Source organism: Podarcis pityusensis (genome assembly GCF_964106645.2).
Source record: "Podarcis pityusensis genome assembly, chromosome: 10".
NCBI lineage: Eukaryota > Metazoa > Chordata > Lepidosauria > Squamata > Lacertidae > Podarcis > Podarcis pityusensis.
The window spans coordinates 66,936,015-66,950,550 of NC_138035.1; the positions used below are offsets into that span (position 1 = coordinate 66,936,015).

The 14,536-nt window shown below is 43.7% G+C and overlaps 1 protein-coding gene across 3 annotated transcripts in view; it reads left to right on the forward strand.

The window, feature by feature from the left end:
* Positions 1-14,536, forward strand: part of CELSR1 (cadherin EGF LAG seven-pass G-type receptor 1) — a 161,699-nt gene that overhangs the window by 138,417 nt on the left and 8,746 nt on the right. For 2 of the 3 annotated variants that reach the window (XM_081023374.1, XM_081023373.1), the window contains exons 25-30: positions 2,357-2,531; positions 9,055-9,167; positions 10,709-10,788; positions 12,661-12,787; positions 13,024-13,149; positions 14,203-14,339. In XM_081023374.1, the coding sequence (XP_080879500.1) occupies positions 2,357-2,531; positions 9,055-9,167; positions 10,709-10,788; positions 12,661-12,787; positions 13,024-13,149; positions 14,203-14,339 (758 nt within the window). The remainder of the gene's footprint in view (positions 1-2,356; positions 2,532-9,054; positions 9,168-10,708; positions 10,789-12,660; positions 12,788-13,023; positions 13,150-14,202; positions 14,340-14,536) is intronic. The other variant, XM_081023375.1, reaches the window with a different exon arrangement.

Genomic DNA, 14,536 nt, shown 5'->3' on the forward strand with positions numbered 1-14,536 from the left:
AAGACTGCATTGCTCATGGCTCCAGTCCTCTGCACGCTTACTGGGAAGAAAGTCCCGTTCAGTCAAAGCACCTGTTACCAGGCCCCGTGATAGGTCTCACCCCACCCCACCCCACCCCAAAGCATCACCCCATCAGGACCCCCAGTAAGTTTACCAGCGGTTTGGGGTGAACGTTGGCAGGAATAAACAGCAGGGAAAGGCTGTTATAGCTGCTCCTCTCAGCGCTAGGCCCTTAAAAGGGAGAATAAAGCTTTGTTTGTGCTTTGGGAAGGTAATGGGGCTGGCATTATTTCTTCTTCATCTTTCAGAGTTGAAAGAAGTACCAGGCACAGTGGCTGCCATCTTATTTCCACCTACAGGGGTCAGCAACCTTTTTCAGCTGTGGGCCGGTCCACCGTCCCTCAGACCATGTGGTGGGCCAGACTATATTTTGAAAAAAATAATGAACGAATTCCTATGCCCCACAAATAACCCAGAGATGCATTTTAAATAAAAGGACACATTCTACTCATGTAAAAAACATGCTGATTTCCAGACCGTCCAGAGGCCGCATTTAGAAGGCGATTGGGCCACATCCGGCCCCCGGGCCTTAGGTTGCCTTCCTGACATAATATCTCTGGTGCCTGGCAGACTGTTGCTCTGTCAGCAGGAGGTCTCAGAGGTTGAAGGCTCTACTACTAATACAGGGAAATTAGTTTGTGCTTAGGATTTCAAGCTTCACCGTAGCTGTAAGTGCTGCATCATCTTTCCTGCAGGTGGTTCTTTAAAAATTATTGTGCCCATCCTTTATTTTCAACAAGCCACTTCGAAAGGCCTATTTGTGTTTTATAAACCCGTATTTCTGTTTGATAGAATTTCCAGAAACCAATTTCCTTTATGTTAGCATGAGAACAGCAGTCTTCTGCCCCTCTTTTTCCTCAATTAACAACAATGTACTACTACCTGTTTCTGTTCCTTAAACCATTTGTTAAGGTATTTTCTTTAGCAAGCTACGTACTGCACAGTGAAGGGCCACTCCTTGAAACTGTAGCAGTGACTGTGTTTCTAGCAACTATTAATCCTTCCTTGTGGAATAAGAATTGTCCAAGGAGTCACACACGGATGAGCATGAAAAGTCAAAGAATGTGGGAGCACACATGAAATGGAATTCCTTGTCATTTGGTTTAGCTTTTATAAGTTTCTGTAAAGCAACAGTAACATGGCAGGGAGAGGTTCCAATCATCCGTGGATGATTGATGGGGGAAAAAAAATGATATATTTTCTTTGTTGCATACCTGAAATAATAGTTTTCATCATGGTGACCTGTACAAAACTAATATTTTTAGAAGCCCACACACACACACACACACACACAGGTTTAGAGCAGTAAAAACTTTTTTTTATTTTGTGGGGCATATTTTTAGTTTTGTTTAAAGAACTAGCCAGAGCAACTAAAACCATAGTTCTCAAAGTGTGAGGCAGGTCTGTAGGGCTGCCAGGGGAGGTTCAGTTCCTCACCGACTCCTTTGTGAATGCCTTGATTAGAGGAGGTGGCCAAGTGCCAATCTACTCACCCTTCCCCAGTAGTCCAGTGTAAGAGATGGTGACTGCGTTCAGATGGAACGATAAACTAGGCTTTATTGTTACAGGGATGAACCTAGGTGTCTTGATCTGGTATATTACCACCAACTCCTCCATTATGGCTGCACGGAGGAGATCAGAAGCTTCAGCTTCCATTTGTTGATTAATCAGCTTTGAGTTACATCCAAACCCTAAACTGTCATTGATCCTAACCAAGGGAAGGGAGCATGTGTCCCTTCAGATGTTTCTGGACTACAACTCCTATTACCCCATATCATTGGCTATTCTTTCTGGGGCTGATGGGGAGTTGGAATCTGGAGGCCCACAGGTTCCCCACCTATGTAGTAAGCCACCCTTTAGGCTAGCTGCAGTTTGTCCAGGCTTGAACAAAGCACTAAATTGCAATTTCATCTGAATTTGGGGGAACCAATTGAAGCATCCGTTCATGTTGAGCTATTTCAATTGCTTTTGTTTGATTTGCCCATTGCAAACAGCTGGAGGTCTGTAAATTTTGATAATAAACCTGATTTACAATGGAGGTTGAATAATTTCGATTGCAACTGTACTTGGCTAGGAGGCTGCATTCATCTTGGCAAGGCAGATGTTGTGCAAGTATTTCTAAAAGAGCACTAGTACATTAGGATAAACTTTCTGTAATTAGGGAAGTTGTGATTGCTAAAGGCTACCTCTAAGTTTAGAGGCTTGTTTACGTCTAACGGAAGTCCATCTCTTGTGCCAGATTATTTTGTGGCTCAACAGAAGCCATTCTAATTTTATAGCCTCTTTCTTTCTCTAGTTTGTGTGCACGGTGATAGCCATTCTTTTGCACTACTTCTACATGAGCACCTTCGCTTGGATGTTCGTCGAACAGCTTCACATCTACCGGATGCTGACGGAAGTGAGAAACATCAACTTTGGACACATGAGGTTCTACTACGTCATGGGCTGGGGGATTCCTGCCATTATAACAGGTAAGGAAAATTAGATGATGAAGGAGGAAAAGCTAATATGGTGGGGAGATATCTACACTACAAACTTACAACTGTCTTCTATCAGTATGGCTGTCATGGCATCCTTTCAAAGAGTCATGGGAACCTGGTGACATCGCTGCATGTTCTCTACTTGAGATGCCTGACATTTTAAAAGTTTTGCTATTTAGCTCTGGCTTTTGAACTGTTCGGGACGCGGGTGGCGCTGTGGGTTAAACCACAGAGCCTAGGACTTGCCGATCAAAAGGTCAGCGGTTCGAATCCCCTCGATGGGGTGAGCTCCCGTTGCTCGGTCCCTGCTCCTGCCAACCTAACAGTTCGAAAGCAGGTCAAAGTGCAAGTAGATAAATAGGTACCGCTCCAGCGGGAAGGTAAACGTCGTTTCCATGCACTGCTCTGGTTCGCCAGAAGCGGCTTAGTCATGCTGGCCACATGACCCGGAAGCTGTACGCTGGCTCCCTCGGCCAATAAAGCAAGATGACCACCACAACCCCAGAGTCGGCCACGACTGGACTTAGTGGTCAGGGGTCCCTTTACCTTTACTTTGAACTGTTCAATAATGCCCCATATCTGCAACACTTCCATACGGACTTCCAGTTCCCTGTGGAGAGAAACTGTTTTTAAATCAATGGATATAGGCCCTATAATCACTCCCCTTTCCTCGTGCTGGGCCTAATTCAAGAAGTAGTTGCATCCTTAGAATTATACTTATCAGTGGTGCCTTTAGATCAGAGGTTTTCAACCTTTTTGAGTCCACATCTCCCTTGACAACTACATTCTTTTTGTGGCACCCCTGTGGGGCTTAGGAGTCCAGTTATGTCGCCCCTTGCCTGCAAAGCTAGCAGCCTCTCACCCTTTTTGGAACACCCTCCCTTGTGGAGTGTTCCTTCAGCCTCCTCTCATTTCCCCTCTTGCAAGCTCTCTGGGCAGCCACTACTGCTGCCTCTGATCTCTGAGCTACTCCCCCTCCTGTCCCAAAGAGAGGTACCTCCTCACACTGCCCCACAGGGGCCTGCGAAGAGGATGCCCCCAGCCTTAGTGGCCCAACAGAGACAGGCCAAAGGTGAACGTGAGGCCAGCACCTTACCTTGGGAGGCCAGCAGCGGGTGCTGCCAGCCCTGCATGGCAGAAAGGCTCCCCTTTGGCGCTGGGCACTCAGCTCCCAGGCAGGCCTTGCACACAGCAAGCACAAGAAAGGCCAGCACAGTGCCTGCCTGCTTGCCTGCCCAGCCTCCCACTTGTCTGTTCATTCCCAACAGCAAGGACTGACTAGGGTCCCTCTCCTGCTTATTCTGAGGCTGCCATAGCTCTCAGCAACCAGCATCCCCTGGCCAGCCCCAGAGTCACCATTCGCCTGCGGAGCTTGTAGCCAGGGCTGCTGCAACAAACAGCTGTGCAAGCCTTTGGGAGGCAGAGACGCAGGAGGGCATCAGAGGAAGGGAAGGAAGGAAAGAGGGACAGAGGCCAGTCTTGGTTGAAAACCACTGCTTTAGATATTAGGAGCACTTGCAGGCACAAAATGAAGACGAGACACACATTTGTACTGGGTGCCTCTTGCCCTACTTAAAGTAACTTCTGTGCAGATAAAGGGACTTAAAACATAGCTGCATTCAAGTTGGAACAAGAATCGCACACATACCTCAGGAATAACTTCATTCACTTTATTATAATTACTTGGTTGCTTGCAGTGTTTTTCATATTCTGAGAAGAGAAAGAGGCGGACATGCTCTAGATTTCACTTGCACTGGTAGAACTATTCCCTCAGGCACACAGAAAATGTGACCCTGCAGACGATTATTTATTATTTTGTTTACTATTTAATTACATCTATATTGCCACCCATCAATAAATATTCCCCCGGTGTCTTATAACAAACAACATTAGAGGTGCAATATATAACAATTAAAACCAACAATTCAACAACAAAAGAAGACAGAAGCTTCCGTACAGCAGAGACAGCATAAATCACTTGCAGCCCTTGTTTCAAACACAGTTTGAAAGACTGGATGAATGAAAAGGTCTCTATTTGGTGCCGAAAGGCCACAGAAGAGGCACCAAGCAAGCCTCTCTGCAAGGAAGCTGTTCTCCATAGCTGAGTTTCCACTACACACACACACACACACACAAAAACAGCCCTCTCCTTGGTTGGTACCTACCTCACCATATTTTTAAGTTATGCATATTTTAATTTTCTTTACTTAGAAGATTTCTTTGTTGCATTTTAAGGACCATTACCTTGCAAAGCTGTTGATACTTAATACAATGCATCAAATAAACAATCAGTAAAATGTTGTAAAACAATTAAAAAAACCTTTACATTCAACAAAAAAAGAAAAGAAAAACCATCATTGGACAAATAGCACAATTATTCTAACCCACACCCTGCATGACATTTCTGTGTCCAAACACCCCCCCCCTTTTTTTTTTAATTAAGGTGTCTTTAAAGCTCATTTAAAAGAAAGAAGAGCCAGAGTTTGCCTAACTTCCACTAAAATTATGTTCCGTGGTGAGGAGAGCACTGCAGGAAAAAACCTGTTTCTTGTGCATCTGGTTAGCCACTGTGAGAGCAGGATGCTGGACTATGTGGGACATTGGCTATTTTTACTTTGTTCTGTTCAGCATCCAGGGATTTTCAGTGCTTGGGGCTGAAAGAAAGCTACCTTGGGCCTCTGTGCTCCTGTTTAAAAGGTGTCATTAGTGAGTTGTGAGATGTATTCCTTGTAAGGTTTATTTTGGGGGGGGGGGTTGGAGAACAGGGTGTGAAAGACTAAGTATGTGTTTGAAGCCAAAAACAATTTAAATGAAACTTTCTGGGCTTCTACTTGTTCTATATTTTTCTGCTAATGAAATAGCAATCATTAATGAAAAAAATCCTTAGTGGTGCACCACAGGCTCAAATAAATATCGCTGATAGAGCTGTCGTGCAGTGTTTAAAATGGTAGCCAATTAATTGCATGACTTTTAATCAGTTAGTTAAAGCTGCAATCCTATGCACACATATCTGGGAATAAATTCTGTGGAACTCTTCTGAGCATAGGACTGTGCTGTAATGTGAATAAAACCGGAGTAAAACAATCTTTGTTTTTAAGAGTATGCACAGCAAGCGACATTTTATACAAGGCATTTCCTTCTATGCGAGGGAAGCGGAATGCTTTTAAGCTGCTCACTGCCACCTCCGATTTTGTATGTGCTTAGGTTATACTTAAAAAAAACAATTCCTGCCTGATTAATGTGGAATACCCTTTAAAACGGATCAATTTGATCCATTAAACTAAATATGGAGCTGGCAGCCGGGAGTTGCCTCACTCCCATGAAGGGGCTCTTTGTCTGGGGTAAGAAAGGAGCCGCAGGAATTGTCCGATTTGCTCAGCTGTTTGTTGCTCGCCAGCCACTTGGAGCTGATGGCAAGTACTTCCTTCACCCATGGAGGCGCTTTTCTGTATGTACAGGTATGTGGGGTGGGGGGTGTTCATTCAAGGATGCTGGGACAGGTTGTGGAGGGCAGAGAAGGAGGGAGATGCATGTGTGGCCTCTTTCTGTGTGTACGTGCATGTGTGTATGAGAGAGAAGAGGAAGGGAGCCTGTATTTGTGGTCTCTATGCATGTGTGGCCTGTGAAAGAGAGGGAGGGGTGAATTTGGTCAGAGAGGGGTAGAGCTGTATGTGTGGTCTGTGTGTATGGAAGGCCTGTAGAAAAGAGGGGTTGAGGGAGGGGGAAGTATGCATGGCAAAGAGAGGAGAAATCTTTGTGTGGCTGTTCACATGTGGAGTGTCTGTGTGCATGCGAGAAGCAGGTACAGGTGTGTCTGCTCTGTAGAGCCCAATTCAAAGTGCTGGTTTTGACCTATAAAGCCTTAAACAGCTCAGGACTGCAATACCTCAGGGACCGCCTCTTTCCATATGAACCTATCCGGACCCTGAGATCTTCTGAGGCCCTCCTTCATATATCTCCTCCTCGAGAGGTCCAGAGGGTGGCAACACGAGAACAGGCCTTCTCTGTAGTGGCTCCCTGTTTGTGGAATTCTCTCCCCAGGGAAGTTCACCTGACGCCTTCATTTTAGGCGCCAGGCAAAAATGTTCGTTTTTAACCAGGCCTTTGGTTGATATGACTGACATCCCTTTTAAAATGTGGACTTTTGGGGGGTGGTTGTTTTTATTTTGCTTATATATATTGTGATTTTTATGTTGATCTTTTCTGTGAACCACCCTGAGACATCTAGGTATAGGACGGTATATAAGTTCAATAAATAATAGGGCCGGCCCACCCACAAGGCAAGCTGAGGCAGCCACTTGAGATCCAGTGGGCTCCGCGCTCACCCCACTGCCAATGGAGAGGCAGCAGTAGTGGTGGCTTTTGGTGAGATGCTGCAATATCTTGTGTGTGCTGCAAGATCTCGCCAGAACCTGCCACCACTTTGCAGGTGCTGCCACACATCCCTGGCGGGGCTGCGGGACAGTACTTTTTCTAGTACCAGGGATGTCCTCTGTTGTTATTCGACAGCAACAGCAACATTGTTTGGGGGGAAATCATTATCGTGTTATTTCCACAGTCAGGACCAACAGGAATTCCTGTGTTAAACATGGGGTTGTGCTGCAGGGCAGGAGGAGAAATGACTGTACTCTCTCTCATTTGTTGTCATGCCACACACCAATGGAGCCATTTGGTGTAATGCTGCACACCCAAAATAGAGCCATTTTGTGACTGGTGCCCAAAACACTTCCTCAAAATTCAAAATGTGTCCGCTGGCCCAAAGCGGTCAGCAGCTTCTGCTTTATGAAATATTAACTTTTCAGCTCTGTGTATACACACACACACACACACACACACACACACACACGTATAGTAATTGTCTACTTTCCTAATGCAAAACTATAAATTACAGTTTGACCGGTCCCACTCCTTATGTATGTTTGCACAATAATTAATAATGCAAGCCAAACATTTGTTGCAAATGATCAGCGGTAGCAGAACAAAGCAGACGATAAGGTTTGCTGACAGCTTATTGTGAGTCATGCATGGTTTCCCAGGAAGTCAGGACTTGAAAAGTTCAGAAGTAGGCTCCTTAGAAAACAAAGCATTGTTCTCCATTGGTAGCTGACAGACAAGTAAAATTATGATCCTTTGCACATACAAAAACTCATGCAACAGAAAGGGCCTCATAATCTGCAGTCAAATTAAATTATTGACAATTATATAGTCTAATGTTTTCTGCCCAAGCTTGAGGTATTCAGTAAAATGGGTACCCTTGGCAAAAACTGAGGCAGTGAAGGGTAAAGGGATTATTTCCACTCACAAATATTCTGAAAATATTGAGCAGTCCTGATAGAGAAAGATAAATGACTGGAGAAAATATCTGAACGTTTTAACTCTTGCAGCATGACATCTCTAAACATTTTTCTTGAATATTCTCCAGGATGTGTTTGAAGCTTCCCTTCTGCTTCTAACTGTGGGAATTGCTTGCGTCAATTCGTGATCTAAGCCTATACTGAGTTGTTTTGATGCTGAAAAGCTAATTTTTCCACCAAGCTTGTTTCTCTGCAGATGTATTCCTTGAGAAAAGTAACTAAACTCTAGAAAATGCATGTTATTTGATACTTATCCAGTTGTCTGCATTGTGCCTCATTCTGTAAAATGAATACAGTGGTGGTACCTTGGTTGTCAAACTTAATCCGTTCCGGGAGCCTGTTCGACTTCCGAAACCATTCGAAAACCAAGGCGAGGCTTCCAATTGGCTGCAGGAGCTTCCTGCACTCAATCGGAAGCCGCATTGGATGTTCAGCTTCTGAAAAATGTTTGCAAAACGGAACACTTACTTCTGAATTTGCAGTGTTTTGGAGCTGATTTGTTCAGGAGCCAAGCCGTTCGAGTACCAAGGTACCACCATACTCTATACTAACAGGCCTGGTTGCTGTGTTTTTAGTTGTGTTATTTTTGTATTTATTTGAATCACACAGTTTTTGAGTTCTAAAAATGTAGAAAGGCTCTCTAGCACTTTTCAGACATTACAAAAGTATTTCATCTTCCTGTGGATAAAGCCCATTGGGACGTGTATTTTATTGCATTGCATTGTATATGATTCTGAGCAGCCCTAAAACAAGCCCCAAACGTAAGAGAAATACTATAATTCCTGTTAATTTTCATAGTAGGTGAACTGCACACTTAAGGGCAAGAATTGGGTCTATTTTAATTTCGTAAAATCTTAAGGCAATGTGCAGAAAGTAAAACTGCCAGCAAATATTGGATTCAGATGTTTGGCCACACTTTGGTGCAAATGCCACAAATGAATATTCAGTCTTGAGAAGCAGACTATTTCTGCCAAATTAACTGATGCCAGACATTTCCGGATGGCTAAGTATTTTTGGGTGGTGGCTGCTCTGGGAGGGAAAGACCATACCTCTCCGGCAATGGTTACCCAGAACTCGTGATATGGATGGATTGTGAGTGTGAACTATTTTGACAGACACTCCACATCAGAGATTCCTTCCACTTTTGTCTTGCGATACAGGTCTTGCAGTGGGGCTGGATCCACAGGGCTATGGGAACCCAGATTTCTGCTGGCTCTCCGTTCACGACACCCTGATTTGGAGCTTTGCAGGACCTATTGTGATTGTTGTGGTTGTAAGTATTGCAGGATCTGCCTTCGGCGTGAAATGCGTCCGAGCTGAATTTATTACTGCCAAGCACTTTGACTGTAGAACATTCTTTAAAATCCATCTGTCGTATACATCCCTAAATTCAAATCAAATGTACAAAAGACATGGGACAGCACAGCTCTGATAACTAATCCTAAAACTATAAAAAAGAGCCTTGCCATACAAATTTCAACCAAAACTTGGCATCCCTTTCTGCACACTAGGAGACTTGTAACTTATTAAATCAACCTTTTGTCGATTACTAAAAGGCTTGGATATTTTTGTGTGTTTCCTGGCCAGGAATCAAATCTAGAGAACAATTATGCCCGTAAGTATCATGATGTGTATAGCTTGCACCCACTTAGAAGTTGTAATTGGGAATGAACTTGCAAGCAGGATTTGAAATATGAGCAGCAGAAGGAATTGGAGAACACAGTAGTGATGTGATGGTATCAGAGATGGAAGGTATTGCACAGCAGAGGGGGAGAAATTCAGACACCATGGAAAACGGGGTGGGAAGTTGGGAAAAGATAAAAAAAATATGTATTTAAGTATATATGTCAACTTTTTGAAAGTGTAATAACATTTATTACCCCCAAAAGAGTTTTAATTGGAAGCAACGGGCCTCTTGGGCCTCCTCACATAGTATTGTGGATATGCATCACTCACCCCTGAAGTCTCTTTTCCTTTCTCAGTCTGGAATACTGTAAGCTTGTAAGGTCTCTAACTCCTTTGAAGAACAAAATGTATTTGGGGAAGAGAAATCGTTTCCTCTTATCCTAACGAATCCCCTCTCTAAGGACTCTTTCAACTGCAAAATGGACAAAACATCCAAAGTATTCTGGCCTGGGGAGGATGGAAGTCAAGTTGGGGGGTGCACATCATAATGAGTTGATCTTTCACCCCACCGTCACCGGCATATAGCTTAAAAAAGGCCTCTTGCATAATACTGATCATGTTCAGGGCCAGATGAGCCCCCAAACCTCAGCACTCCTGTGTTATAAAGCAATTGCACTACAGTACTCGACAGTTGAGTTCAGCACTGGCGTGCGGTAACATTATTAACCAAGCCCCAGAGCTCAGCAGTCTCACACTTATTGTGCCCCAAGGGATTTCCTGGTTGTTTGTTCCTCCCACGTACTGCGTGAATCCTTCCTGGCCTCAAGCCTGTCCCATACTTTGACGTAGACTAGTTTATCCAGCATGCTGTTTTTGCAACAGTTACAAGCATTCATGTCCATGATAATGGTATCTGTGCATTTGCAGTGGTATCTACCTTTTGCAAGTACAATTTGTAAGGCCAAAATCTTTCTTGTTCTTACTAAGCTGGCTCCAGAAGCTTTGTTTTACTTCAAACCTTGCAAAGCAGAATCTACAAGACAACTGCGCCAAAGTTTCTTGAATTAAGAAAGCAAAGCATAACATGAAGTGAGGGGCTCTTAGCTGGGTAGAAATTTGTGTTTTGGTGAATTCATGGAAGGAAAACACCTGCTCATCACTATTCTGATCCATACTTTCCCCCTCCAGATCAACGTTGTGATCTTCATACTAGCAGTTAAAGCATCATGCAGACGACGGCAGCGTTCACTGGAAAAAACTGGAGTTGTGTAAGTTTGTAACCGTGACCGAAAGAAACTAATCATGAGAAGTGGTAAGACAGAGAGACATGTTGTTCCTGCTCCCAGACTGAAACTGGGACACCTCTTCCTTCGAAACGTTGTTTAGTGCCATTGTTCTTTTTACTATTTGTTGAATCTTTCGTTTCCCTTCTGTCAGCTCTTGCTCAGCCACTCCCTCCCTTGTCCCCTTTCAGTTTTCTCTTGCTTGTGATCCCCATCTTGAGTCACTTTCTCCCATAGCATAAGTACAGTGATGTACTCCCTGAAAGCAGCTGCTAAAGGTAAAAGAATTGCCTTCAGGCCAGAAGGTGCCTACACCCTGTGACAGCATGCTTCTGCCATGATGTAAGCAAGGAGAATAAAATGTTAATTTTAAAAAATGTTATCTATACCCTGCCAGAATTGACCCATGGAGCTGCTTACAACATACTAAAATTCAACACTTTTGCACAATATATTAAGGAAGCATGGGTACATCTGTGGAATGGGTAGTCAATGTGTTGACCTAATGAGTCTACAACTCATCAGCCCCAGTTAGCATGACCATTGGTCAGGACTTATGGGAGTTGTAGTCCACTAACATCTGGAGGGAACCATCTTGGCTCTTCCCAGCCTGTGGCATTACCGTTAGGCCCCAGGTAATTGATAACCTAATCCAGGTTCCAGGATCTTCCCTTGGCAGGGATGGGGCTAGAACGAACTTCAGGTGGATCAGGTGAATAAAAGATTCCAGTGCACAGAAGCAGCTCTTCTGTTGATCTGCACACAAATCTCCCCCACCCCCCCAAAATGCTTGTCCAGTCCGGAAGTTTGCCTCATTGTCTTCTGAGGAGTCCCACCCTCAAATATGTACAAGTTAGAGGCAAGGCAGTCCCTTACCATTTTACTAACGGTGTACATAACAGGCAGGTATTGCCACTGCCCAGTGATGAACAAGGGTAAGTCATATCATCTTGTTTCTGGAGATTGTTGTAGTTTTCTGAATCCCTCTGTTGAGGAAGGCACTTCTGGTGTGCTCAGTATAATACTGTGTGTGTGTGTGTGTGACAGAGAGAGGAGTTGGTGTCAGTGGAAGCATACCACCTGATGAGGAAAACACTTGCTAGCACATGATGCGGATGGTGCTATGGTCTAAACCACTGAGACTCTTGGGCTTGCCAATCAGAAGGTCAGCGGTTTGAATCTCCGCGATGGGGTGAGCTCCCATTGCTGTCCCAGCTTCTGCCAACCGAGCAGTTCAAAAGCACACCAGTGCAAGTAGATAAATAGATACTGCTGCAGCAGGAAGGTAAATGGCATTTCCATGCGCTCTGGCTTCCAGCACGGTGTCCTGTTGCACCAGAAGCAATTTAGTCCTGCTGGCTACATGACCCAGAAAGCTGTCTGTGGACAAATGCCGGATCCTTTGGCCTAAAAGCAAGATGAGCGCCCCAACCCCATAGTCGTCTTTGACTGGACTTAACCGTCCAGGGCTCCTTTACCTTTTTACCTTTACAGAATAAATGCCCTTTACCTATCACCTGCTTTATCAGTGGGTGTTATTTAGGCCATAAGCCAAACCTCTGGGGTCTGGCTACCTAGGAGACAGCAAACTGGAATTCACAGATCAGTAGTTAGTATCTCTGCCTAGAGTGTATTTGGTGGACGAGTCACAAAAACTGATTTTTTACAGGGTCACATAGCAAACGAGACAAAACTAGTGTTTGACTTTCCTTGTGTTTCATTCTGAATTTCTGCATTTCAGCCAGAGCTTTGAGAATTTCTTTCTTTCCTGGGGCAGAATTGGGAATAGCAGTGTGTGTGCTTCAGGGACTGCCGTATTTCATGCCTAATACAAATTATTTCGTGGTTTTCATCTAGCTCTGTACTGCGGACTGCTTTCCTACTGCTACTGTTGATCAGCGCTACCTGGTTACTCGGTCTGATGGCGGTGAACAGTGATGTAATGACATTTCACTACCTGTTTGCTATCTTCAGCTGCTTACAGGTGAGTTTGATAAAGTGTCTTTATGGCGTGCCTTCAGATCCATTTCATGCTCCTTGGATTATCACTTCTCTGATTATGCAGTGCTGAGTCAGGGCTTCATAGGTAAAAATGGCAAACTTAGTGAATTCCTCCTCCTTCAGTTATTAAAGGATCCCCTCCCTGGAAATTTTTTTCTATTTTTTAAAACATATTCTTCTTTTGTCCTTTTTTCTCTTCATCCCTCTAAAAAAATCTAGGGCCTGTTCATCTTTTTCTTCCACTGCATATTCAATAAAGAAGTGAGGAAACATTTGAAGAATACTTTCACTGGAAAGAAGCCACTCACCGACGACACCACGACCACAAGAGCTACATTGTTAACCGTAAGGAGCCATTCTGCAAAAAGCATTTCCCAGCACTGACGCATAATAGTTCTGTATCCTGACAAAATTGCTGATGCCAAATTTTGTCTGGATTCCCTGCCATCAGCAATTGGCCTAGAACTCTTTATTTTAGGACATATCCTCTCTTACCAACATAAAACAGAGCTGCATTCAGCTTTGGTTTTTTTAGAATGTAAATGGAAGTATATGCATTGGGATTTATATAATTATGCCATATTCCTATTAAACTATTTAAGTGATTGGAGTTGACTTAAGTCCATTGATTTCGTTGGGTCTCCTCTGAGTAAGACTTAGTTGGATATAACCCTACTGCAACTCACTAGTTTTCTTGTTAGTGTTTAAGGGCAGAAACTCATTTTAAGGAAACATTTAGTGTTATTTCTATCCTGTTTGTGATATTTTTAGATCCCAAATTTACATTTATTATCTGATTTTTATTAATCAAATGAGGGATCATCGGAAACCTTTGGCCACTCAAACGTTGACTTTCAGGAGCAAAGTTTCTCCTGCTAAAAGCTCGCCATTTCCTAAAAGTCAAATTTTGGATGGCCCAAGAAAAAGATTAGCGAGACCAATTCTTTCTTTGGACAAATAACTTAAAAGTTAAGCTTCCTCCAAACAAAAAATGTAGGGCTCATTTGACTACCAAAGCTCATGATCAGGATAACCACATGATGTGGCTGTTGATTGGGTGTACCACTACAAAAAAGACGTGAGGGTCACCTGTTACCGATTGCTCATCATATTAACCCCCCCCCCAAAAAAACACAGTAAACTAGCATGTCAGGAAGAAAGCTAGCAGGTCTCCATGAGATCCAGTTTTTATGTGTTCAGGGGCATTGGAGTAGTTAAGTATGCAGCCCCCTAATTTCAGTATGAAATGGAACAGCCCAGCAAGAGCTTCACCGCAGATTTGGCCTCTGTGTATAGATCAGCTTTAATAATATTGACCCCTCTCAGTTTGATGGGTGGTTTCAAAAATAAACGTATGTGTTTATTGGTCAACACCTCTTATTTTTCCCCTTCTCCCAGCGGTCTCTGAACTGTAACGACACGTATGTAGAAGAGCCAAATATGTATCGCACCACTCTTGGGGAATCCACCGTCTCCTTAGAAAGCACCGTCAGGTCAGCCAAGAGTCACAATAGCTACCTTGCTTATATTCTCAGGTAATCTGGTGGCGGCGCATGGCTTTCAGGCCTCTCCCTTTTCTCTTTGTGTTGCTTTTGCAAAAATGAAATGAAATGCATTGCTGCTTTTGCGCAAGTTGTGCTTCCCTTACGCTTCTGCAGATTTGTTTTTGTTCAGTATGCATCTTGCACCTTACCTGTGCACACATTGTTTGCATCATTTGATTTCACCATTT